This window comes from Danio aesculapii, chromosome 5 (assembly GCF_903798145.1).
Source record: "Danio aesculapii chromosome 5, fDanAes4.1, whole genome shotgun sequence".
Classification (NCBI taxonomy): Eukaryota; Metazoa; Chordata; class Actinopteri; order Cypriniformes; family Danionidae; genus Danio; species Danio aesculapii.
The window spans coordinates 65,735,215-65,760,326 of record NC_079439.1 but is presented as its reverse complement, the minus strand read 5'-3'; the positions used below and the strand labels follow the sequence as shown (position 1 = coordinate 65,760,326).

The following is a 25,112-nucleotide window of genomic DNA, read 5'->3' as shown; positions in this document are numbered from 1 at the left end:
GGACTGAATGCAAAAATGTGTCCTTCAAAGATTTAGGACAGCAATCAGATATAAAATAAAATGAAAACACACACACACACAAACACACTTTGAAGAGCCACTCAACCCTTACAACCCATTTTTTCTTCCTTTCTTTTATTTGATTGACGTTCAAGTTGCGGGTTGTTTTTGATGTGACAGCTGCAGGCTTGAAGCTTTCACTGACCTCAGTGTTCGCCCTCACCAGGTGGTCTTTTCATCCCCGCGAATTCCTTACAGCTATTTATCAGCGGAGGTGAACGAGAACGGTTAAAAGCAGTTTAATATAGCTGCGAGTTTCTCACCAGAAGGTATCCAGCCAATTAAACCATTCTGTGAATTCTTACAAACAGATACAGATCTCCTCGTGTCCCCCTTTTTTGGTTTTATTTGGTAATTTCTGCTCCCAAGCTGTGTTTGTCTCTGAATCCCTTTTCTGTGATTGTCATTTATGCTAAACACCTCCCTCTCTTCCCAAGCAGTTTCATAATAGAGCTGGACTCTGAATGGAGCCCTTCTTCGGCAGACACAAGTTAAATAAGGGGCATCAGACTTGTGAAAAATGTGGTTTAGGCAATGATGTAAAGTGAATTGAGCTTCAAACATTGAGGAAGTAGGCTCATGGATGCTAAGTGGAGAAGAGGGAATAAAGTGCGCTTTTAGTTCAGCGGACTGAGCGAGGCATTCAGAGGAATGTTGTCCGCCACTTGGATTTGTGCTCGGGACAATAGCCATTCAAGCATTCAGAGCTGCTAGATTGAAATGTTTTCTCATCGAGCACGACTACACACAGCACAGTCTGTGCTGGATCATGATTTGGACTCTCAAAAAAACGTCAACAGCAACAAAACACAGCACGTCCACAAAATCTAGGAACGGTTTGAGTACAGCATGGATTTGTATTAATAATATATGCAATTAAAATCACTCAATGCTGGCTTAAAAAGGATTTTGACTCTTGAGACTCATCTAAAAATGTTTGAATGCGTTGAGTTAGATAATACATCAATAAATAATTTATGAATTTGACTCTGCACTTCAGATTCTCGTCTGATGTTCTGTCCAAACAAAGGCTCTCAGGAAATCTGAAGCATCCCTCTCCACGTAGTCATGTATAAATTATGTTTTACAATAATTTTTCCAAAAATTTCAAGCTTTTGAACACTTTTACATTTCATACAATACTGTATTTAAGTCATCTAATAATTCATGTAATAATATTTTATGTGGTCTTTTGGGTGTGTTTGCACTGAAAAAGATATAAATTATGTTCAATATAGCGAAACTGCAAAACAATAATGAGTTTATTAATTTTTCAACATCATATTTATTCAAAATACCTTTTGTAACACCTAAAAAATAGATAAAATATATATACCAGGGCCGTTTTTATATCGAAGTTGATATTTAGCTGCACCATATTGGTGGGAATGTTTTTTTATGAGGTGAGTTGTTAGCCCAACGCTCAAACTGGAGGACCAGAACATACACTATGGACAATTTAGCTCATCCAATTCACCTATACCACATGTGTTTGGACTGTGGGGGAAACCGGAGCACCTGGAGGAAACACGTGAACACTGGGAAAACATGCAAACTCCACACAGAAATGCCAACTGGCCCAGAAATATATATATATATATATATATATATATATATTTATTTATTTTTTTTTAATTTTATTTTATATATAACATAAATAAGAATAAAAAATAAAGCAATAATAATACATGAAGAATTTTTCATGTTGATCCTTTTCCCCATAGAACATAACATGTTAAAGTAAAGTAAAACAAACTAACAAATTAAATAACATTAAAAAACTAAAATAATGAAGAATCCTTTATGTTGCACTTTTAACTCCTTAAAATGGGTGTAAAATCTCAAAATAAATAAATAAGATAAAATATACCAATAAGAAAAAATACCTAACATTGAAGTAAAGTAAAGTAAAACAAAAACAAACAATTAAAAAAATAATAATAAAGAAATAATAGCAAAAAATCCTTCAAGTTGCACTTTTTCACTAGAATGAGAGAAAAATCTTTAATAAATAGAAAAACAATAATAAAAAACAATGAATAAAATAAAAAACACCAAATTAAAATAAGAACAATAAAATAAAATGAAAAACAATAAAATAAAAAACAATAAAAATAAAATAAAACAAAAAACAATAATAAAAAACGATAAATAAAAAAAACACCAAATTAAATAAAAATAAGAACAATAAAAATAAAATAAAAAACAATAAAATAAAAAACAATAAAATAAAAAAAATAAAAATAAAATAAAAAACAATAAGAATAAAATAAAAAACTACTAAATGAATTAAGAAAACTATTAAATAAAATAAAAACAATAAAATAAAATAAAAAAACAATAAAAATAAAATAGAATAGAAAAATATAGAAATGAAACAAAAACAACAAATAAAATAAAAACAATAAAAAATAAAATAAAATAAAAACAATAAAATAAAAAACTAAATTAAATAAAAACAATAAAATAAAAAACTAAATTAAATAAAAACAATAAAATAAAAACAATAAAAATAAAATTAAATAAAAAACAATAAAATTTAATTAAATAACAATGAAATAAATTGAAAATAAAATAAAATAAAAACGATATAAAAAAAATTCAAATAAAATAACATGTAAATTTTTACAGTACTTTATGGTCCCTCTTAAATTTGTAAAAATTGTACTGACCCCACATGTATGACTGTTAGTGTACATCATGATATAATTACATTTTTCACATTTTCTTCTATCAAATTTCTCAATGCTCTTAAACATAATAAGCACTTAAGTCCCCAATCAAACAGTCAGAAGTGGTCTGCTGTCCATCTTGTTTGTCTCTTCAGTAAGTGATCTGGCCGCTGCATATGTAAAGCGTGTTGCGAGGGCAGGCAGAATCAGGCATGCAGTGAATGAATGAAAAAAGGGGGCTGCATTCCTGGGCAGGGGCTTATAGTCGACTCAGTAATGAGAGTGTGTATGTGCTGAAAGAGTGTGTGTGTGTGTGTGTGTGTGTGTGCGAATATAAGGGAGTGCAGCGCAACAACCAACCTCACAGCTAATTAGTTCAACCCTTGACAAAAGGTGGGCCAGTCTGTGAAAAAAGCCCCCGTGGCTCCACAAACTGCACTGGAGGACAGAAAAGAAGAGGGCTAATAGGAGACCCTCCTCGTGTTCACTCTTTCTGGAGCTTAAAGCGATGTTGTGAGCTCCTCCAGAGCATGTGAGAGCTGGACCAGGAGGACTGTGGGTTAGAGATCATGTCTGGAGCGGATTCTGACGATGACAGAGCCTTCAAGGACCGTGAGTTGGATTTATTTTTGGTTTTATACTTATTTTGGATCTTCTGATCTTGTGCTTGGTGTTCATAAAAAGGCAATGCAGAATCTCATAAAGGTGTAGACTGAAAAAAGTAAACAAATGTTTACTTATTTTAATGTTAATCAGGTTTCAACATTATTTTTAAGTTATACAAAATTTAACTTTACATTTTTAATTTGTTTGATTGATGTAAGATGAGGTGGCTTGAAAAGTTAATAAAAAAAACTGAAGGCAGCAAAATGTTTTGTTTACAGTGTAATTGGTAACAAAGTAACTGTAATTATACACTGAAAAAGTAAAGTAGTGGATTACATTTAATTTTGAGATCATTTAATTACAATGTACTTGCCTAAAAAAAATAATAAAGCAATTAGAATAAAAAATCCTTCATGTCGCACTTTTCCACTAGAATGGGAGTAAAAAAAAAATAAATAAAAAAATAAAAAATAAAATAAAATAAAATAAAAAACAATAAAATAAAAAACAATAAAATAAAATAAAAAACAATAAAATAAAATAAAAACAATTAAATAAAAAAATAAAAAACAATAAAATAAAAAATATAAAATAAAATAAAAGCAATAAAATACAATAAAAAATTAAATAAAAAACAATAAAATGAAATAAAAAACAGTAAAATAAAATAAACTAAAAAATAAATAAATACATAAAATAAAATAAAAAACAATAAAGCAACAACAAAATAAAAAATAAATTAGACTAAATAGGCTGAGAAAATTAAACAAATGTTTACTTTGATATGTTAATCAGGTTTCAACATAATTTTTTAAGTTATATAAAGTTTAACGTGAATTTTTTAGTCTGTTTGATCAATGCAAGTTGAATTGACTTGAAAAGTTAATAAAAAAAACTGAAGGCAGCAAAATGTTTTGTTTACGGTGTAATTGGTAACAAAGTAACTGTAATTATACACTGAAAAAGTAAAGTAGTGGATTACATTTAATTTTGAGATCATTTAATTACAATGTACTTGCCTAAAAAATAATAATAAAGCAATTAGAATAAAAAATCCTTCATGATGCACTTTTCCACTAGAATGGGTGTAAAATAAAATAAAATAAAATAAAATTAAAAAAAATTAAAAAAAATAAAAAAAAATAAAATAAAATAAAATAAAAAACAATAAAATAAAACAAAACAAAGCAAAATAAAATAAAACAAAACTAAGCAAAATAAAATAAAACAAATTAAAACAAAACTAAGCAAAATAAAATAAAACAAATTAAAACAAAACTAAGCAAAATAAAATAAAACAAAACTAAGCAAAATAAAATAAAACAAAACTAAGCAAAATAAAATAAAATAAAACAAAACTAAGCCAAATAAAATAAAACAAACCAAAGGAAAATAAAATAAAATAAAATAAATTAAAACAAAACTAAGGAAAATAAAATAAAATAAAATAAATTAAAACAAAACTAAGGAAAATAAAATAAAATAAAATAAATTAAAACAAAACTAAGCAAAATAAAATAAAATAAATATATAAAATAAATGAAAAACAATTAAATGAAATAAAAAGTTTCGGCTAGAATAAAAGCAGTTTTTAAGTTTTTCGATAGTCTACAGAACAAACATCATTATACAATGACTTGTCTAATTACCCTAACTTGCCTAATTAACCTAGTTAAGCCTTTAAATGTCACTTTAAGCTGAATACTAGTGTCTTGAAGAATATCTAGTCAAATATTATTTATTGTCATCATGGCAAAGATAAAATAAATCAGTTATTAGAAATGAGTTATTAAAACTATTATGTTTAGAAATGTGTTGAAAAAAATCATCTCTGTTAAACAGAAATTGTGGAAAAAATGTAATAATTGCTAATAATTGAAGAGGGCTAATAAATCTGACTTCAACTGTATAGTCAAAAATGACTAAACAATGTTTTTTCTTCTTGAAATTTGATGAAACCTAGACATTCACAGGGTTTGTGATGAAATATGAGGTTGTTTTGTCACGCAAAATAGACTGAAATAAATGTATCTGCTTAATTTCACAGGTTTAATGTAGGTGGGTCGTTTTTCACACCAAGTATAAATGGTGTGTACAAAATTATAAGACAACAAGAGGGTTAAAACAACAGCCTTTTTTTAAAGACTGAGAGACAGCTCAACACTTAAACTGAATCATGAGCGCTACACACACCAGCAGACAGGACCGAGACACCCACGTACTGTGTGTCGAACCGTGCAAACACAGACTGGGCAGATCTCGCAGCAGCTGACTCTCTCAAACAAACAAAAAAGTTGCTGTGAAAGCAAGCCTGTTCTCCCACATACACGCTCGTTTTACAAAAATATACCGTTGGTTCCCCTTCCCAATATTATTGCTGACCTCTTTAGAGGGGTGTGTGTGTTTTGTATGCCATGCCAGAGATGATTAAAGCAAGACTGCACAAACATCGCACTTATAGTGTGGGTGTGAAATGCTGAAAATCGCAGCACAACTCCCCGAAGTGCGACATCTGTCCACCTCGCAGAGCTCACGGGCACCTGTTTGTTTTGCTAGGTGAATGTTTCCATGTGCTGATGCTGCCGGACGGTCAGTGTTACTTCAGTATTAAATGGAAAGACAGACATGGAGATAAACAACTCTGTTTTAACAGCAGCGTGTTTAAAGTGCCAGCGTAATTATGTAGGGAATGACTAAGAAAATAAGATACAATGAGCAAACGTGAAATTATGAATGATATTTATATTGGCTTCACTTCATGAGTGTAGAGATGGCAACAATTAAAAAGGGTACTGAAGAGTTTGTAACGCTAATAAGCCAATTGTGTATAGACACTTTTGAGAGATGTAAACAATAACAATGGCACTCCTGATGTATTTCCTGCATGACATTTTTAATTTCCATGGCTTCCAAGAATCCAAAAAGGTCCATATATTGATAAATATTGTTATGATGGCTGTTTTAACGTTAAAATATGATTAAATTGCCTCTTGTTGCAAGTTACGAAATAGTTTAACAACAAGCAGGTTGTTCATGGGCCAGTAGCTATGATTCCATCCACCTATTTTTATGTGCATTTTGAATATGTGCATAAAAACGGTTGATGGAAACGCCAAGATGCGCATAACTTTTTAAAAATGTACATAAAATACGTATTTGGATAACTGAGGACGATAAACGTTTTATTCGATAATAAAAGATGCACATAAACCGCGATTGAAACACTTTTACCGAACAAATTCCAGTATGTGCATTAAAAAGGTCATGTGTTTTTGTTATTGAGATCATGTGATGATGAAAATGTGTGTGAATATATAAATAAGCAGGCTGCGCACATTGTAAAACATCTGAAATGTTGTTTTAGTAATTCTAAAACGCCTTAACCACACTGTAAAAAAATCTGTAATATTACGGTTTATTTCCGGCAGCTGGGGTGCCGCAAAAAAAGTAAAATAACAGTCGTTAAATTACAGACATTTACTGTAAAAAAACGGGCATTAAATAACAGAAATTTCCTTAAATTGAAATTTCTGTAATTCAACCTCTGTTATTTTACAGTAAATGTTTGTAATTTAACGGCTGTTGTTAACCTCAGCTGCCGGATATAAACCGTAAAATTACGTTTTTTTTTTGTTTTGTTTTTTACAGTGATCTCAGTATTGGTGTCTTTATATTATTAATGACCTCCAGAATCAAGAGCGTCTGTGCTCCGCGTCTCACGTCATTTATAAAATGTAGAAAAGATTCACGTAGCTTCTCTTAACGCAGCTAATTTTTTACCGTTGATATTTGACGCCAGATAATCAGGAAGTGACGATTTTGTTCGATTTGACTCGTTGGATGGAAACGCTGCTTTAGTCGCACTTCTTTTATGCGATAATCCAGTTTTGTGCATAAAGTTAATTCGCATTTTTTGATAAAAACTTAGTTAGTGACACAACCACATTGAAATGATCTATAGAGTAGTATTTGGGTAACTATTACGTCTTACATGCTAGTTAATGTTAAGAGTCTACCCAAGCACAAAACATCATAAGACTTTAATATTAGGTTAGATTTAGGTCATGATGTCGGGTGGCCAAAATTCAATGTCTAGTCAGCTTCTAAGTACAACGTTATTTTGATGTCCAATGACGATGTCAAATAACGTTGATATTTGGTTGATTTTAGGTTGTGTTAGAAAGTGACCAAAATCCAAAGTCGAGCCAACATCTTAAACCAACGTCATATTGAAGTCAAATACTGACATTTATTCATCAGGTATGGCAACGTCTGAAAGACGTCATAGTGGTAATGTCCACACAACGTCAAGCTGTAACATCATTAGACATTGATATTTGATCTGTCCGGCATTGGACACTGACGTCGGCCTGACGTTGGGTTCTGATTTTTGATTCAACCCAAAGTGCAACATCCCCACGGCGTTGGGGTACAACGTCAATCTGATGTCATGTCGACGTCTTGTGTCTGAGTATTATGTATTTTGAATACAGTGTTGATTACTTTTGATAAAAGTGTAATTTAATGCATTTACGTGAGTATTTAAAGTGCCAAAAAAATTGAAATATAATTTACTTTTGTTTTAGCTTGTATGACTTTGTTTCTTCAATGAAACAAAATTTTTCAGAGATTTTGTATATATAACAATTGTCAGCAGGGCTCATTTCTTTGGATCCGTTTCAATTCCTTGAATGGACAAAACATTCTTCAAAATATCTTCTTTTCTGCACCACAGAAAAAAACAGGATGATTAAATTCTGAATGATTGCTTATTTCTGGATGAACTGGGATTATACAGTTCTCAGCATATAAAAGTACAGCCCTCACAAATTTAATTCATATTTTTAATTATAAGCTATACAATATTTGTGCATTTACATTAGATTAGTCAGTACTGAAGCCAAATCTGGAGCTTATCTAACAAAATAACTTACGATAACGGTCCAAAAACTAGTACATCCAAATTTATATGTTACAGAAAAATATTAAATACAAATTTAAAAGAGAGAAAAAATCAATAAGAGAAAGTTGTAATTTGTTTGCATTATTTTTTCTTGAATTTAATTGTTTTATCTTTCAATTTCTAAATATGTTTGGTGACTAAAATATTATTTTTATAAATATATCTGTTTAATAAATCTGTTTTGTTTAAATGCACCAAAATACATTGCCTATATTCACTGAATGAACATAAAAATGTTCATTTTCAAAATGGGGTGTACTCAATTATGCTGAGCACTGTATATAAGAATTACTTTGCATGCTCTTTTATTGCCAGTATTCAAAAAGCTTGCAACGAAAGATAAAAATGAGACCTCTCATTTTATCTAATGAAACAAATATCTACACAATGTTTAAGATAGCTATTCTGTCCTTTAAAGGGGACCTATTATGAAAAAAATCACTTTTATAAGGCGTTTAAACATAGTTGTGTGGAATCAAAGTCTGAATTTAACCAGCTTCAAATGGTAAAAATTAATTAATTCTATTTTTTTTATAACCACACTTGATTAAAAACAGTCTGCAGAAACACTTTGATTGACATTCTCCCTTTGTACGTGTCAGAGGGGGGAAAGCCCCGCCCATTAATGACGATCTATTTCTCATTAGAATAGACAGCCCTGAGTGAGACGCAGCCATCTGCATTAGAGTTTTCATTTATCATAAGGTAATGCCAAGTTTTAGGATGAATTAAAATGACACAATTTGGATCAAAGCCTAAAATTTTACTCTACCCCAGGGGTGTCCAAACTCGGTCCTGGAGGGCCGGTGTCCTGCAGATTTTAGCTCCAACTTGCCTCAACACACCTGCACGGATGTTTCTAGAAAGCCTAGTAAGTGCTTGATTAGCTAGCCCAGGTGTGTCTGATTGGGGTTGGAACTAAACTTTGCAGGACACCGGCCCTCAAGGACCGAGCTTGGACATGCCTGCTCTACCCCATTTCCCAAAACCTAAATACTGATTATGTATATCAAAATGTGCAGGAAAATTAAAATTTTAGTAACATAAAAACTATTTAAAGTTTATTTTGGGTCAATAGTTTGACTTCTTTATACAAATCCTTTCTTGAAAAATATATTCAAGAAAGAAAAAAAAAGCAAGAAATTAGGAATTATTTCTGAATATACATATAGCCACTTTAGAAGATCATTTTTTCCTCATGTTTGAATTTTACTTTGGCTAGCCTGTTTTTTTGGTTCAGATTCTGTTTTTGTACATAAATGAAGCCGGGAACTGTTTTATTTCAATGTAAAAATGCAGAATAATGAAACACCCACTTTAACATTCACTTTAATTTGCGTGATTATGAGTAACGTGTCGGCCGACTTAGATCTGTGTAACAGAGCCATTGATTAATGTAAAACGGTACCTTTCATTTCAAGAGTTTGGCAGTAACACGGCCTGAACTGGGTTTGTTTGATGAACAAGCACAATTTCAATAAACATGGCGGTCAAAAACCACTTATGTGACTATGACTTGTAGAAGTGTTGTAAACAGAGGCAACTCTTAGCTTATTAGCGACCATGTGAGTTAAAAAAACTAAATATTAACACACAAGATATTAATAAAATACACATTATACTAAAGTCATCACGAAGCATTAAAAAACATTGAAAATTTGCACTCAAAAAATTATTTTTGCTGCTTGTTCAAACTTATTTAAAATAAGTGAAAACATCAAAATTTTAAGGATTTTTTGGCACAACTTAATTTTTTATGTTTAATAAACTTGTAAAAACAGTTAATGTAACTTTATTTTTAGGTTTGTGTTGGGACAACATCAAGGCATTGTGTGGAATTTTTACAGTGTGTTTATTTGAAAATGAAAATGTACCATTTACTCACCCTGTCATTACAAGCCTGTGTGTGTTTTTTTATTTATTTATTTATTTTTTTTGACGTTTGGATGGGGAGACTGGAAAAAGATCGCCTGGTTGATACCTTCCGTCCATTCCGGATCAGTATTTAACCCTTTTGTTATTTTCGGGACCTTTCATCCACTATAAGGCGCTGTTGAGTCTTAATTTGGCCACATCTTTCTCTGTGTTTCAGCAAGTGGAATGATTTTTTGTGTTAAATCTTGTTTCGACACGTATTTTGGGAAAATACGTTAAATTTTTTCCCCAAAAAACTCAACAATACACTGTGAGCAAAAATTCCTATGCTCATATTTAGTTATGTTTATGGCCGTTTTTGCCCCATTGACTTCCCTTATAACTACATTTTTTGATTGCAAAGCCATGACACCATATAATCATGCATTCTTGATTATTGGTGATTTTCCCTGTTGGGAAGATTTTTTTTTTTACTATCATGACATTTACTAATAAATTTGCATACTTGAACACTTCATAAGAGTTAAAGAAAAACAGCAAAAAAAAAAAAAAAAAAAAAGGTTTAATTTATCGTTTTATTGCTTTGGTTTAATATTTACTTAAAATGTATTAAACTATTCCATTTTGGAATAATTTCAATAAATTTCAATGAATCCATATTTCAATTATTCCGTCTTTTCTAAATAACAAATTTATAACATTGACCTAAAATGATAACAAAGTGTTGATTTCTGCTGAGACATTTGGCCGATAGGGTCAGAATATGTCATAAACAATATTCTTTCATTTCCCTTCATTATTTTATGTACTAATAAAGCACACACAAAGACAACAACAGTTGACTGCTGTGCTGTACAACAACAAAGAAGGCAAAAATAATTAAAAAAAATATAAAAAATAAACAATAATAAACAATAATAAATACGAAACTCAACATCAACTAAAATAATAGTAATAATAATAAAGGAGACCAAGCATTTATCATGAGCTAACAGCAAGAGTAAGAAATATGAAAGCATGGATCTATTCAGCTTGTCAGAGAGTTCACTAAACAAAAATGTCCTACTCGGTCACCAGATCTCAATCCATATAATTTCTACATATAAAAACAGGAGATTCATTTCATGTATGCGCAAATCAGCAGCAGCTATGTGATGCTTCATGTCAATATGAACCAAAATCTCTGAAAGTAGTTTTTAGCACCTTCCTGAATCCTTTAGATTAAAGCTGTATTGAAGGCAAACAGTAGTCCCTACCCGAACACTAACAAGGTGTACCAAATAAAGTGGCTGATAAGTGTGTATTTAAAGGGATAGTTCACCCAAAAATGAAAATGTACTCGCTTTTTTCTCAACCTCAATTGGTTCTAAACCTTTATGAGTTTCTTTATTCTATTGACCACTTAAAAAGCTGAAAACCTGTAACCATTGACTTGCATAGTAGGAAAATAAATACTAGTGGTTACAGGTTTCCAGCATTCTTCAAAATATCTCCTTTAGTGTTCAACAAAAGAATGAAAGTCAAACAGGTTTGGAACAAGTAAAGGGTAAGTAAATGATGCAGGAATCGCTTTAATATGAGAACATTTATAAACATTTTTCTTTTCTTGCCTTTAGTGAATGTGGTGGGAATGCTTCACAAGTTCTGGGAGCAGAAACAAGTGGCAGGTGTGATGATGGAGATGGAGAATCTGGTAGTGTACGAGTCCATTCCTTCACCCAGTCCTCCATTCATATGCTACGTCACATTACCAGGGGGCAGCTGCTTCGGCAATTTCAAGGTAAGTGAACTGAATTAAAGCTGCCTTTATACTTTTATTTGTCATATTATATAAGAGATACATTGACACACTCTTTTTAATTTTTCAGAAGGTAGCAAAAGTCAGAAAGTGACTTTTTTTCTTACATTGAAACCAGCCAACAAATATAGGTTCTAAAAATGTTCCTTTAATGTTGCTATTAAGTTATATAATTGTATTTTTCAGAATTTTCCAGATTTTTTAGATTCACATTTACATTTAGCAGACATTTTTGTCCAACGTGACTTAGAGTTGAAGAGGCATTCAGTGATTCAAAAAGAAGAGGCAATACACACCAGAAGTCCTTATTATAAAATGTTAGTGCTTAGGGAATTAAGTGCTAGAGTTAGTCCTGGTTTAGGCCCTGTTTACACTAACACGTTTAAGTTTTAAAACGCATACGTTTAGCTACTATTACGCCATCTGTCCACACTACCACGCCAGAGTTTTTTTTAGCTCAGAAAACGGTGCTTTTTAAAAACACTGAAGAGGCCATTTTGGTTTTAAAACGCTGCTGCTCTGTGTCTGTGTGGATGGGGGAAAATGGAGACATCTAAAAGTGGAGGTTGGGCTGCAGATATTTACCACTGAGACTGCAGCTCTGCACAAGACGTTTGGCCAGCGGAAAAATTAAAATGGTCGTGCCCAACTGAGCCTGGTTTCTCTCAAGGTTTTTTCTTCACTTCCGCCATTAGTGAAGTTTTTTTTTTTTTTCCTCTCCGCTGTCGCCACTGGCTTGCATGGTTCGGGATCTGTAGAGCTGCGCATCGTTGGATTTGCCCTTTAATATTTGGATTCTCAGTAGTGATTATTAAACCACACTGAACTGAGCTCAACTGAACTGAACCTAAACACTACAAACTGAACTACACTGTTCCTATTTACTGTGACCTTTTATGTGAAGCTGCTTTGACACAATCTACATTGTATAAGCGCTATACAAATAAAGGTGAATTGAATTGAATTGAATTGAATTTACATTATCTGTTTGGGGCTTTTTCCTCAATATTAAGTAGCCTACACACAGTTTAGTCCTGCATTCTCTTCTTGTAAGTTCAGACTTCACAAGTTTGATATGGAAAACATATCAAAACTCCCGAGGCCACGTCGGGTAAATCTTCAAAGGGAACAGTGTATTTTATAACCTCATTCACATCACCCTGGCCTACGTTGTTTCACTTTCATAACAATAAAATAAAAACATGATATAAGGAACTGCCTATTTTCGTTATGATATTAGCAACTTAACAGACACCAAAATGTTGAGGCGTCATGTCGCTATGACTTTGACTTTATTAATCCCCGAAGGGAAATTCACATGTCACAGCAGAGCTCTCCATACTAAAAATAGATAAATAAATTACATGTATATAAAAACAATAATAAAATTACATTCATACTGCACACTTTAATTCCAAAAACAACAAGTAAACGCTTGACCATAATATCTAATTCAGTTCAGCACAAGTCATCTACTATGACTTTGGTTATATAATCTGATAACTGTTGGTAAAAAAAGACTTCCTGTATCTTTCTCTGTAACACCGGGGTTGAATTTAATGTTGTACTAAAAGAGCTTGCACACGCTTGGACTGTATCAAAAAGGGGATGACTATCATGGTTATTATACTGACAAATTTGACCAGCATTCGATCGTGTGCAACCTCTTTTATAGTGCACACCCCACAACAGAACCTGCCCTTTTTATAAGCTTATTTAACTTGTTTTTCTCCTTCTCCAACAGACCCTCTCCAATGGTCCAATGCAGCCATTAAGCTACATATTTATATGAGCGTCATCTTCACTGTATGCATATTTATAACAAAACTGAGTCTATAACATAACTGCCTCCTTTCATTTTCATTGAAAATACTAATCCTGTCTCTTTTGCTGAATCTGAGTGTTAATAATCAATAATGGCCATTATAAAAGGATAACGTACAATAAGTTTATACATCATAGGAAATAAAGTCAAGCTATCAGTCAAATGTGCAGAATTAAGCCTAATTTATACTTCTGCGTCGAGTAATCGGCGTGACCCATGGGGCATGCCTTGCGCATTGCCATGCATTTAAAGCTTGATTTATACTTTCGCCTGGCGCTGCGTTGCGGACTTCGCTGACTGCGCTCGCACCTCACGAAACGAACTGTTCGCTCGAATCTCAAAATAAATCGTGCACTCCGCCATCCAAAATCTTGTCGCAAGCACCCAAAGCGAACCTCCACAAACTTCTGCGCGCTGTCTGTGTAGCTCTGCAATAACACTTCCGAAACGCTAGCTGGCGGTAGGTGTTACTCTGTGTTGAGTTTCTTTGCTGGTGTTTTCTTTTTTCCGAACGCTACCTGAACGCTCAAACTTGTTCATTTTGAGGTGGGAATCGGCGGACGTACAACAACTTTAATCATAATGTAAACACAAAGCAACAGTTTCCATCTGGAGCTCCTTCATGGGACTCGACACTTGTAAACACTGCTCCATCAGGTTCGAGCGGCTCTGTCCCCCACCCACACTCGTCAGCGCTACCAAGCCGACCAATCACAGAGCTTGCAATATGCGTCGTTGCGATGTGTAGTTACATTTTTTGAGTGGTGTGTGGGGCGACGCAGTGGCGCAGTAGGTAGAGCTGTCGCCTCACAGCAAGAAGGTCGCATTTTCGAGCCTCGGCTGGGTCGGTTGGCATTTCTGTGTGGAGTTTGCATGTGTGGGTTTCCGCCGAGTGCTCTGGTTTTCCCCACAGTCCAAAGACATGCGGTTCAGGTGAATTGGGAGGGCTAAATTGTCCATAGTGTATGAGTGTGAGTGAGTGTGTATGGTTGTTTCCCAGAGATGGGTTGCGGCTGAAAGGGCATTCGCTGTGTAAAACATGTGCTGGATAAGTTGGCGGTTCATTCCGCTGTGGCGACCCCGGATTAATAAAGGGACTAAGCCGAAAAGAAAATGAATGAATGAATGAATATATATATATACTGCCCTGCAAACACAGAAGTCTAAAGATTGAAACAAGAGAAGCATGACTACCTTTTCTTCTACCTTCTACCTGAAAATATCAAAAGCTCTGTCCCTTTTTTTATTTGCTTGCTTGTCTACACACATTCAAGATATAAAGTAGGTGGTACAAGTGCACAACGTAAACTTCAAGCTTCAAAAGTAATGCAATAAAGGTATCCTGAAAGTAGTCAACACATTTTATTACACGTCTTCTGATACAGAGAAACAGGCTGAAAGTTATGTCACTGTGCACTGATAACCTTCTTTTAACCACATCATTTTGTGGTGAACGTTTCCTTTGAAGCACAATCAGAGTGTTTGTGTTATCTGGAATAAAGACAACACCCTGAAGAATGCTCAATCAGAAGACATGCTCGTATTTCAGTATTTCTTGATGATGATGAATCGAAATCCTCTTTGTGTCTGACAGCACTGTTACAGTAAAGCCGAGGCCAGACGTGACGCAGCTCGTGTCGCTCTGATGAACTCCACGTTTAATGAGTTGCCCTGCCGCCGGATCACTCCTGAGTTCATTTCACACAGCGTCAAAGAGGCCGTGAGCACCACCAGCGTGAGTTTACTTACTTTCAACTGACTTTACAAGGTGTTATAGCACTTTTTGTTTGGTGAATGTGTTGTTAAAGGGGTAGTTCACCCAAAAACTAAAATTTCCTCACCATTTACTCACACTTAAGAGATTCTAAAATTTTATGAATTTGTCTTTTGTGGAACAGAAAGGAATATATACACTACCTGACAAAAGTCTTGTCACCTATCCAAGTTCTAGGAACAACAAATAATAACATAACTTCTAGTTGATCTTTTGGTATCAGCAGTGGCTTATATAAAACGCAAAGGCCTCTAGATTATGCTTATTTACCAAAATAAAACATGATCATGCCTTGACTTTTATTATTTAATTAAGACAGTACGGTCTGACTTTGCTTAGACAAAAGTCTTGTCACTTAACAGAAATAATGTCCAGTATAGAATATAAAGTCATGGTGCAGTGGAAAAAGAATGAATATTGTGTATGATTCCCATGAGCTTGGAGGACTGCATCCATACATCTCTGCAATGACTCAAATAACTTACTGGAATGGCAAAGAAAGCATTCTTGCAGGACTCCCAGAGTTCATCAAGATTCTTTGGATTCATCTTCAATGCCTCCTTCTTCATCTGCTCAATAATGTTCAGGTCTGGTGACTGGGCTGGCCAATCCTGGAACACCTTGACCTTCTTTGCTTTCAGGAACTTTGATGTGGAGGCTAAGGTATGAGGAGCGCTATCCTGCTGAAGATCTTGTCCTCTCCTCTCAGCTCAAATGTCTTGATACCTCAGGCTGTAGATGTTGTCATCTAGTCCGCAGATCTCTCGCAGGCCCCATACTCAATGTAACCCCAAACCACGATTTTTCTGTCAACAAACTTGACGGATTTCTGAGAGAATCTTGGGTGAATTGTGAAGAAAAATAACCCAGGTGTATGTTTACCCCAGTTTATATTGGCAAAGGGTTAACAATACCACGTGTGCAAGGCCCAGTTGTACTGTATATACAGCTCTACATCTTTAGAAAGGTTATAGTTTGGAAATACCGAAGGCCACCCACAGTAGTTATAGATCCATGTCCTTCCACGGGTTCCCACATGCTCCACCTCTTTCCATATAATGAAGAGCCAAGAGGCAATTCCAATGATAAATCGGCTTTGATCCAAAAAAGCAACCCTTGTAAAGAAAGAAGTCGTGTCACTCGCCCTCACCCTAAATCTGAATGTTGCTGCCAGGATTTTCACATTCTGTTGGACTGTGTGTGTGTATGTGTGTGTGTGGTCTCCCTTCACCCTCATGTCATTTATCCTCCGCAGTCTTGGCCTTTTCTCCTCCAACAATAAAGACAAGTTGCTCAGACTGAATAACAAAGCAAAGGGGTGTGTAATGAAAGCCAGACCTCCCTCTGTATTTTGTGTCCGCCGGGGTTGAGTGATGACACGTCTGTAAGTCATTGTGTCTCTCTGTTCACAGGGTAACATCGCAGACGCGTCTGACCCCAGTACCAGCATAGGAGCGTACTGCCTCATGCTGAAGCTCAACACTGGGAAAACCATGCTGGAATTTCAGGTTAGGGGAAAAATGTAACCCTGATTAAAAGTCCAGCTGCTTTAGACTGGTTTAGATTGGTTTGGTTTTGAAGTAACTGGAAGCTGCTTGACCTCCTTAAACACACACGATGTATGCGCATGACATCATTGTTTTCAATGACTCTCATTTTCCCAAGTGCACATGGTTGTTGCTAGAAGGGATACAGCTGTGGCCGAAAGTTAATGAGAATTGTTTATTTAATTGATTAAATTATCCATTAAATTGTATTCTATTAATGTCTACTTCTACGTTAACCCAAAACCCAATCATCACAGTAATGTAAAAAGAGTAATTATACAGATATTATTCATAATATTTATTAAATCACCCATTCAATTGTATTTTATTAACGTCTAATCCTACATTAACTCGACATCCAGCCATCACAGTAATGTAAAAAGATTAATTATACAGATATTATTCATAATATTTTTTAAATTACTCATTAAATTGTAATTTATTAACGTCTACTCCTACCCTAACCATCAGAGTAATGTAAAAAGAGTAATTATCGAGATATTATTCATAATATTTATTAAATCACCCTTTAAATTATATTTTTTTAACGCCTAATGCTACATTAACTCAACACCCAGCCATCACAGTAATGTAAAAAGAGTAATTATCAACATATTATTCATATTATATATTAAATTACCCATTCAGTTGTATTTTATTAACGTCTACTCCTACGTAAACCCAAAACCCAACCATCACAGTAATGTAAAGAGTAATTATATAGATTTTATTCATAATATTTATTAAATTGCCCATTCAATTGTATTTTATTAACGCCTAATGCTACATTAACCAGACACCCAGCCATCACAATAATGTAAAAAGAGTAATTATAGAGATATTATTCATATTATATATTAAATGACCCATTAAATTGTATTTTATTAACGTCTACTCCTACATAAACCCAAAACCCAACCATCACAGTAATGTAAAAAGAGTAATTATACAGATATTATTCATATTTATTAAATCACCCATTAAATTGTATTTTATTAACATTTAATCCTACATTAACACGACACCCAGCCATCACAGTAATGTAAAAAGAGTAATAATACAGATATTATTCATATTATATATTAAATTACCCATTCACTTGTATTTTAATAATGTCTACTCCTACGTAAACCCAAAACCCAACCATCACAGTAATGTAAAAAGAGTAATTATAGAGATTTTATTCATAATATTTATTAAATTACCCATTAAATTGTATGTTATTAACATCTAATCCTACATTAACCCGACACCCACCCATCACAGTAATGTAAAAAGTAATTATACAGATATTATTCATAATATTTATTCAATTACCCATTCACTTGTATTTTAATAATGTCGACTCATATGTTAACCCAAAACCTAACCATCACAGTAATGTAAAAAGAGTAATTATAGAGATTTTTTTCATAATATTTATTAAATTACCCATTATTAACGCCTACGTTAACCTGACACCCAGCCATCACAGTGATGCAAAAAGAGTAATTATATAGATATTATTCATATTATATATTAAATGACCCATTAAATTGTATTTTATTAACGTCTACTCCTACGTTAACCCAAAACCCAACCATCACAGTAATGTAAAAAGAGTAATAATACAGATATTATTCATAATGTTTATTCAATTACCCATTCACTTGTATTTTAATAATGTCTACTCATATGTTAACCCAAAACCCAACCATCACAGTAATGTAAAAAGAGTAATAATACAGATATTATTCATAATGTTTATTCAACTACCCATTCAATTGTATTTTATTAATGCCTACCCCCAGTCCAATCCTAAACCTACCTCTCACAGTAATGTAAAAATATTCATTATTGTTGTACAATGTCACAAAAATGACGCGAGTATCCGCAGCTGTATCCCTTCTAGACTTTACCTGTTTACGTTAACAGGACAATGCCAGCAAATTTGTAACTTGTTTTCAGATTTATGTGTTTTCAATCCCAAAAATGGTGTTGTCATATAAAGATATAAGAATGAATTTGACTCCGTATCAACACAAACTTTCTAGGCTTTCAAGTCTCGATATTAATTATAATATGAATTATTTTTGAAGGAAATAATGACAGTGTTTCAGCTGCTGCACTGGAACGGTACTCTGAAGGCTTTCCGGGACATGAGATGCAGTCGTCAGGTAAGAAACTGTTCTGAGTGGTTTTAGTTTGTAGGTTACTTAAGTAGTTCCCAGTTTTGCCTTCTGATCCGAACAACAAAATAGTTCAATAAAATAAAGAATTATTAATTAAGAAACAGACTGATAAATACATTAATAACAACATTAAGGGCAGAGGGCCGGCAGCTAGCTCTCTGCAACTCTCACATGGTCTGCCACTGAAGCTAAGCAGGGCTGCGCCCGGTCAGTATCTGAACGGACGACCACATGGGAAAGCTAGGTTGCTGCCAGATGTGGTGTTAATGAGGCCTCAACCTGTGGTCTGTGTGTGGCCTATGCCCTTGTATAGTGAAGAGGACTCTATATTGCTCAGTGAGTGCCATTTTTCGGATGAGATGTTAAACCTAGGTCCTGACTCTCTGTCCCAGGATGTCCTTCGAAAAAGTGTAGGGGGTTTAAACCCGACATCCTGGACAAATTTACCCAATGGCCTCCTAATCATCCCCATATCATAATTGGCTTCATCACTCTGTCTCCTATCCACCAATCAGCTGGTATGTGGTGTGCGGTCTGGTGCAATATGGCTGTCGTCGCATCTTCCAGGTGGATGCTGCACACTGGTGGTGGATGAAGAGATTCCCCCAATGTGTAAAGTGCTTTGAGTTTCCAGAAAAGTGCTATTTAAATGTATTTAACATGAATAAATAACTGCTAAATAACTGCCTGCATGATTGAACCAACGCAATCTCACGGCAATTTGTAACTTTTTGAATTAGTGGTTAATTCGTATGAATTCCTATGATCTAATACAATTTAGTATGATTTGCTCAGTGACGGTTGGGTTTAGGGGTGGGGTTGGGTGCCATGGCTCCTTTTAAAATCGTACATTTTCGTACGACTGAACTCGTACAAATTAGCCACCAAACTGACAAAATTGAACACATTGTTAGTTTATTTTACTGCATAGATGGCATATTTGTACCAGGCTACTAGCACATTTTTGTACATTTCTATCATGATTTAGCACATGTGTTGCTTGTTTTAGGTTATTGCTAACATTAACAGATTTTAACATGCTGGTAGTTGCAGCTGGAAGGGCATCCGCCACATTAAACATATCCCTGCAGTAAAAAACTGCTTATGCTGCTAAGGTATGTTTTAATGCTGGTTTCAATGCTGTCTCAATGCTGGTCAGGAGTATTTGTGCCAGAATAATTGTCAGTTCATTCCTCTGTGGTGACCCCTGATTAGGCACTCAATATTCCAATGCAAATCACCACAGAATAAGGCAACCGGTGTTTACTGTACCTTTTGAAAAACATCTTAAACACTCTCCGAATAAAATGGATTAATGTGTAGCTTTATAAAAGCCCTTGGGGCACACAATGAAGTGGACAGATACACCATTTAAAACAAGCATTACTATATGAATAAAAAAATTAAAAAAGCAAATACATTTTTTTAAAGGCTGGATTTCATTGTGAGGTTTATTTTGGTTGAGGACCACCTTCACCTTCACTTTGTTTCAGTTAACCCTTGGGTATTGTTTAAATGGACTACCCTTTCGTTATGTTTGTGGCTGTTTTTGCCCCATTGACTTCCATTATAACGGCAAAAACGGGGTAAAATAGGTGCCCTTTAAAAAATGCTGTTATAATGGAAGTCAATGTTCCATTATCTCGGCATTTTTTAAAGGGCACCCATTTTACCCCTTTTTCAAGATTTAAAGGGCACCTATGGTAAAAAATCTACTTTTCAAGCTGTTTGGACAGCCATATGTGCATGTATGGTGTACAGACTGTCATATTGGGGTGATATAAGCACACCCAGTGCTTTTTTTTTCAATTTAACAACATAAAAAACGGTGGACCAATTGGAGCTGTTTTCAAATCGACCGCTACTTGACGTAGGAGAGCGGTCCCCAATATTGATTGACAGGCGCGTCATCATATCCTCAGTTTGTTAATTCACGTCCACTATTTTCAGCGTGAGTCGAAGCGATATCAATGAAGGAACACCCTAGCTCTATTTTTAGATGCAAGGCTCATTGGGCTCAACACAAGATCAATATTCTCCACATTATCGCTCTAATCGGAATTATTGGTTGTATCTTTAGGTAGGTTTGCAAACATGTGTACTTCTCATTGAGTCTACCTTATACTTCAGCCGTTTGCATTTCTCGCGATCCCAGAAGCTGCCTAATCTTAACTAGCATGCGTTTTAGAGTTCTAAACATAGGTTTCTATCAGGGTACACGCAAGTCAACGGCTGGGTGCCGCGGACCGCTGCAGAAACCTATGTTTAGAATTCAAAAATGCGTGGCGCGACGATTCGGGACACATGTTTCTGCCACGCTTCAGAGAGTGTCTGACGTGCCGTGTCGCGGCTTCGAGCAGCCCATCCGGTGCCTCAGTCAAAGTTAATTCAGTGTGCGTGGTTATTAGTTTCTGTGTACAAGCTCGGCACTTGAAACTAGCACACAGTTGGCTGTAAAACTGTACAAAGACACAAATGATTTTGTACTCTCTGCTTGGTCTGTGTCCGAGTCGTACATGTACGACTGAATGGTAATCCTCTCTCTCCTTCTCCGTCTGCCTGTCAGACTCTGTGGCAAACGCAGAGCGGGTGAGCTCATGGCCCCGCCCCCTTGTTACGTTGGCGGGAAGCCGAAACTAATTTACATGTGAAGCAACACACCCCTAAATCAGCGAACTGTGGACACGCCCCCAACATGACACTTTGTAACACATTATAATAAAAAAATCTGATTTGTGTTTTAAACTGAACCTAAACTGGCACACTCAGAAGAACCATAATATTAATATTACATCATAAAAAAGAGGTAAACTATGTTCCCTTTAAGACGAGTCTCCTGTGTCTCCAGAATGTGTTTGTAAAGTTTCAGCTCCATCAGATTATTTATTATACCTTTCAGAATATTTAATTTTCTGCTTTGAACACTATGTAGCTGTTTTTGTGGCCTGTGAGTGCCCATGAGAGTGTGCCTTAATCTCCACCTCGGCCGCGTCAGATAAACAGCACAGTGACAGACATGAAGGAAGCAGATCTTACATAAAATTTGTGAGAAATACTACAGTAAGAACTTTCCCAATGAGTATTTGATATATTTGTTGTGGAGTTAATTCAAGTCTTTCTGCAACGACTCACAATATCATTACAAAGTTCACGCACACACAGCAGACACACACACAGACACACACACAACGTTTAACTTTGCACTGTTTTTGCAAGCTAACAGGATAGACATTTATGTCCACTGCTGTATGGACATCCGTTATATTAATGTACTAAATAAACCTTTTTTATCATCCACAAACTGGGATTGAAGCGTCTTTTTTATAATTGTACTGACATGTGGCTGTGGTGATGAAGACAGCAAAATCGCTGTTTTAAAAACGTTTTAAACTTGTAAAACTCATTCTTGATCACATTTGATGATGAATGATGATCACAGAGTGCTGAACAGATCTTTTAATCCCAGTTGCTTTGCACACTTTGCAACTCTTGTTGATATGATGATGGGCGTTACTACGGAGACATGTTAATATGCGGCTGTCAATCAAGTCGGTGGGTGGGGAAACCGCACTCCTAGGTCAAGTTGCAGTCGGCCTCAAAATAGGATGGATTTGGATCCTATTTTCACATCAGGAAATTTAAAAAAAGAAAGTTATTGTGTTTATATCACCCCAATATGACTGTGGACACAATATACCTGCCCACAGTTCAGTCCAAACAGCTTACAAAAGATGATTTTCATCATAAGTGCCCTTTAATTGCAAAGTCATGACCGCAAATAATCATGAGTTCTTGATTGTTGTTGGTTTTCCCTGTTGGGAAGAGGTACAATGTGTACATTTTTCTTTTAATCATCAGTTGGCAGCATTAACCCTTTAGATAGGCCTGTGCAAAATTGTTTCTGGGTTTTAGTTCGATAGAGTAAAACAGCAAATTATAGTGTGTGTGCATAAATACACCTACTATGTTTACTATGTTCTGAGGTGGGAGCTGGGCTATGGTCATTATGTAAAAAATGTCAATATAATGGAAGTCAATGGGGCAAAACAGCCATCAACATAATGAAAGTGTAGTAAATTTGCCCAGAGTGTATTGTTGAGTTCTGAAGCATTTTCCCAAAGATTTCCCAAGATTTACAACCAAAAATCATTTTGTTTGAGAAAGCTGTAGACACATTAAGCCTCAAAATCACCCCCAGAGAGGATGAAAACATCCCCAACAGCACACAAGGGTTAACTATTGATTACCTTTTTTGTTTGGCCGTGTTTGTTTTGATTTTGCTTATTTCGAAAATGTAATAATTTATTGGTTGAATCAAAGCCTCCTACTTCATTGGAAGAACTCTCACACATATTGTAATGGTGTGTTTCCCAGGAAGTGATCCAGTACTACTCTCAGCAGCGTTTGGACGAGCGCACGCGTAGCCACATGGCGCTGGACTGGTTACAGAAGGAGCTTCAGTCGCCCGGCCTGCTCTCCCAGGAGCTGCAGCTGGCTGTGAAGGAGCTCGGGGAGGCCCGAAGAACCGGCAGGGAACTTCGCTTCTACAAGGAGAAGAAAGAAATCCTCAGTTTAGCTCTCAGTCACGCTGACGCCGAGGATCTGGAGGAGGAAATGTCCTGGAAAGATGAGACTGAGTTTGACTGTTTGGAGGAGAGGACGACCGATACGAATGAAAGCTGTCAGTTTCACTCTCAGGGCAGTGATGGAGATTCGCTGGAGTGAAATTTGTGAGATGTTTTGTATATAATGTACATACTGTACTTAAAAAAAATAGGCCTACCTTTGATAAGTGTTCTGATTATGATGTGAGTATAACTTTTTAGGACTTTTATTTTGTAATGTGCGTCATGCGGAAGTGCGCTCATTTTTGCAATTGTTTTATGGCCTGTTTCCACTGAGTCCTACAGTACGATACGGTATGGGTCACCTTTATCAGGCTTGCGTTTCCACTGCCAAAATGGTATCAATGGTACCCTTTTGGTGGGTGTGGTGTATGACAGAAAGTTTCAGTCGACGTCATTCTCGCTCGAGAAAATGTCAAAGTAAAGCAGTATGGGTCATTCACATATCATATAAGAAGCACATCTCATAAAACAGAGGCTTTATACACAAAAACACTTGTGTATAAATGTTAATTTCTAACCTTTTTATGAACATGATTTGATTATAACTGCAGATCATTGATAGCCTAACGTCTGCAATTATATAAAATAAATAAATAAATGCAACATATATGAACACATACAGACCCTTACAGTCTCCAATATGTTACCAATTTCAGAAAAAACTACACACAGCATACATTTAGTCCTTATTTGGGTTGAAAAACTACACACAACATATAGCCCGATTTCAGTGCAAACCGTGTACAGTGTAACCTCAGTTAGAGAGTAATTCTGTCATTCAGAGTTCATAATAGTCCGAAACATGGCAGTTTTTTCATGTTTTAGGTTGCTGAAAGAATAATTTGCTTCTTTGTTTATACGGCTTCTCCTTTGATTTTTCATGCTTCACTCTCGTGTTTGTCCATTTCTGAAAGGATCGGATATCAGAAGTATTTCAATCAGGGGCGTAGCAACCGGGGGGGACGGGGGGGACACGTCTCCCTCACTTTTCGGAAACAGGTTATTCTGTCCCCCGACTGGCCCACACGTTTTATTTGACCTAGCGGCCGCAAGTGTTCTGATTTGTTACTTGATTTGAGTGAACGATCACTCAGCCAATCACAGCGCGAATCTCTTGAGCGTGTGCCACGAGCTTCATTCATTCACTTTGCAGTCAAAGACAGGGATGATGCAGAAGGGAGCAACAGCTACAG

At 35.2% G+C, this 25,112-nt stretch overlaps 1 protein-coding gene across 1 annotated transcript; it reads left to right on the top strand.

Moving 5' to 3' along the window:
• The first annotated feature begins 3,069 nt into the window (after positions 1-3,069).
• On the top strand, positions 3,070-24,696 carry lix1 (limb and CNS expressed 1). Its single transcript, XM_056458713.1, has 6 exons — positions 3,070-3,344; positions 11,793-11,956; positions 15,394-15,534; positions 16,986-17,081; positions 19,199-19,276; positions 23,666-24,696. The coding sequence occupies exons 1-6, from the start codon at positions 3,302-3,304 to the stop codon at positions 24,014-24,016; spliced, it is 873 nt and encodes a 290-aa protein (XP_056314688.1). The 5' UTR covers positions 3,070-3,301; the 3' UTR covers positions 24,017-24,696.
• The last annotated feature ends 416 nt before the right edge of the window (positions 24,697-25,112 follow it).